The 3,057-nt window shown below is 58.4% G+C and overlaps 1 protein-coding gene across 1 annotated transcript in view; it reads right to left on the bottom strand.

The window, feature by feature from the left end:
- Positions 1-3,057, bottom strand: part of LMNA (lamin A/C) — a 54,208-nt gene that overhangs the window by 26,995 nt on the left and 24,156 nt on the right. The window contains exon 2 of the mRNA XM_005429388.3: positions 155-678. Within this exon, the coding sequence (XP_005429445.1) occupies positions 155-504 (350 nt within the window). The 5' untranslated portion in view covers positions 505-678. The remainder of the gene's footprint in view (positions 1-154; positions 679-3,057) is intronic.

Here is a 3,057-nt window from a genome sequence, read left to right as displayed (position 1 = left end):
ATGACGAGAGAGCTTCTCTCCTCTTTTGGTCCCTACCACAGACACCCCAGCCCCGGCCAGGCCACGGGTTTTTCCTCTCTCCGGGTCACTCCTTCCTCCCTCCCGGCTCCCTGCCAAGCATGACGGCAGCACCCGCCATCCCCAGGGCACTCACCGGGCTTTCAGCTCCTTGTGCTCCTCCCGCACTTTGCTGAGCTCCAGCTGCAGCCGAGCCCTCTCCTTGGCCACCGAATCCAAGGTCTTGCGGGCATCCGCCAGCTCCGACTCGTAGGCAGCCTTGATGCCCGACACCTCGCGGCTCACCACCTCCTCGGACTCGGTGATGCGGAGCCTCAGGCCGGCGTTCTCCAGCTCCAGCGAGCGCACCTTGTCGATGTACACGGCCAAGCGATCATTGAGCTCCTGCAGATCCTCCTTCTCCTGCAGCCGGGTGATGCGGGTGGGGGACAGGGGGGTCCCCGAAGCCCCGCTGCGGGTGCTCCTTTTTTGCGAAGGTGTCGCCATTGGGGTGCGGAGTGGAGGCGAAGGGCACGGCTCAGGTCACGGCGCGATGTCCCCACGCCACCCGCCCAGCTGTCGCGGCAGCTCCCCGGGGCTGAGTGACTTGCTTATATCCCAGCTGGGCTGTTCACTGGGAGGAGGAGCTGAGAGACGGCGGCGGGTGGAGTTATCCAAAACCTGGGTGGAGACAACTCGCATCAGTCCCAGCCCTTCCTTAGGAAAGGCTGGGAAAATATCCCTGCGTAAAGGGGACTCGGGAGGGCGGCTCTGGGGACGCAGTCCGGGGAAACCCCCTTCCACACGCTTTTCTAGGGCGATTCCCCCCACAGAGGCTGGATTGCAGACCGGGGGACTTGGCCAGGGAAAAGGGCACCCTGAGAGGGGCTGCGGTGAGGAGGTGCAGCCAGGCACCCCCAGGACTCCTGGGCTGGCAGCATCGCAGCAGCTGGCCCCAGGGTGTGGGGGGTCCTGGCACACCCTGAATTCGGGACCCTGGGGTACCTAAAACTCTGGGGTCCAGGGACACAAATACAGCCCCGAAACACCCTGGTCTGGGTTCCCCTGAATCCTGAGGCATCCCACACAAAGAGCTCTGGGGCACCCAGTGCTCCCCCCACCTACCCACTTCCCTGCACTGGTTTTGCCCAGTTCTCTCAGCACTGGCATTCCCCATTTTCCAGCTCTCTTCAGTGCCAGCTGTGCCAGTTTGTAACTCCCCAACTTCCGAGCACCATTCCTGTCCCCACCCCAATTCCCTGTTTCCTGTTCTCCTGCCTCCCAGCCCTCTCCAGTCCCGCTCAACCCCTCTCCCAGTATCTCCAGCTCCCAACAGGGGTGATTCCCAGTCCTCCCAGCAGATGTGGGGTGCTGTGTCTCCCTCGAAGCTCTGCCGAGACTCGGGCAGTTCGTGATTTCCAGATCTGCCAAATGCTTCCCGGCACTCCCAGTGCTGCCAGAGAGACTCGGACTTCATCCCCCTCCCTGCCTTGTGCTGTGGAGCCAAACCCTCCCGTGTGTGAGAAATGGGAATGGAAAATCAACCCTTTTACACCCTAGAAATGAGGGGTGAGCGGGGGTCCAGGGGAGATCCAGCTTCCTCCTGCTTGGAAAGTTGGGCTCTGCAGCAAGGAAAAATGGGAAGGCAGCAGCCTTGTGCGTTGTGCTGTGGAGCCAACGTGTGTGAGAAATGGGAATGGAAAATCAACCCTTTTACACGCTAGAAATGAGGCGAGGTGGGCGGGGGTCCAGGGGAGATCCAGCTTCCTCCTGCTTGGAAATTTGGGTTCTGCGGCAAGGAAAAATGGGAAAGCAGCTGCACCTTGATGCTGGGGACGCTGGCGAGAGCCGAGGCACCCTCAAGCACAACCTCCCCCAACCATTCCCTGCGAGCAGAGGGGTCCAAGGTCAAGGGCACCGCCAGCCCGAGCCGCCCCCGGAGCCGCGGCTCCCCCCGTCCGCGCCGCGATCCAAGCTCGATTTGCTTTTCAGCGCAGGGAGGGCAGCAGAGCCCCGGGCGCGCTGAGAGTGACTCACACAGCAACGGAGCAACACACGCAAACACGCGGGGCACACACGGCAACACGCGGGGCACACACGGCGCACACGCGTGTGCGCTGCCCGGCAATGATTAACCCGCGGGCAGCCGGTGGGGAAAGGAGCCGGCAACAATCCAGGGTCAAAACTTTGAAAAAGCAACAGTTCCATGCTGGGGAAAGGAGCCGGTAATAATCCAGGGTCAAAACTTTGAAAAAGCAACAGTTCCATGCCGGGAATCTGCCCCAGCGCCACGTCAAAGACGGGAGGGGAAAAGGGAAAAAAGGTGGGGGTGTGAGCTGGGCTCAGCCCCCCTGGCACTCAGCCCCCCTGGCACTGCCACAAAAGGGGAGGGGTTGGGGGTCGGGATTCCCCCTCCTTCCCCCTCCCCGGCCTCGCCACAGCCCCTTCCCCACCCTGGCTCGCAGGGTAACCCCCGGTGCCTGGAGAAGCCCCCCGAGTGCCGGAGGCGTTACTGTGCCACCCCCCGCTCAGCACGGGTCTCCCTGCCCCTCCAGGGGGAATTCTGCGCTCCTTCACGCCATTCCTTCGCTCAGTCCCACACAAATTCCTCCTTTCCTGCCTCCTTGCCTGTCCCGGGCTGCCTTCCATTCCTTCCCCTCTCACGGGCACAGCCCCTTCCCTGGTGGCTGGGGGAGGACAGCGCAGCGCTGGGGACACCCGTGCGTGTCACACAGACAACGAGGGCCACGGGGCAGGTGTGAAAAATGCGTGTATGTTATGATATTAAAATGAATATTATATGTGTTAGAAAGTAATGCTGTATTAATACTCTTAAGTAGTGTGTTAAATATAGTTTTAGGCTATAAAAAATGTTATCTCTATTGTCTCACATTGCCCTAATGCAAATTGTCCTAATAATTACTCAAATTGTTTTACGATTTTTATACTATATTTTAATATAATTTATTTATTTATTATATCTATTATATATTCATAATTTATAGATAATATATTTGTAATGTATTTATAATATATAAAAATATTTATAAAATATAATAT

This window comes from Geospiza fortis, unplaced genomic scaffold (genome assembly GCF_000277835.1).
Source record: "Geospiza fortis unplaced genomic scaffold, GeoFor_1.0 scaffold387, whole genome shotgun sequence".
Taxonomy (NCBI): Eukaryota; Metazoa; Chordata; class Aves; order Passeriformes; family Thraupidae; genus Geospiza; species Geospiza fortis.
The sequence above is the reverse complement of the archived record's forward strand: the minus strand, read 5'-3'. Positions and strand labels throughout refer to the sequence as shown.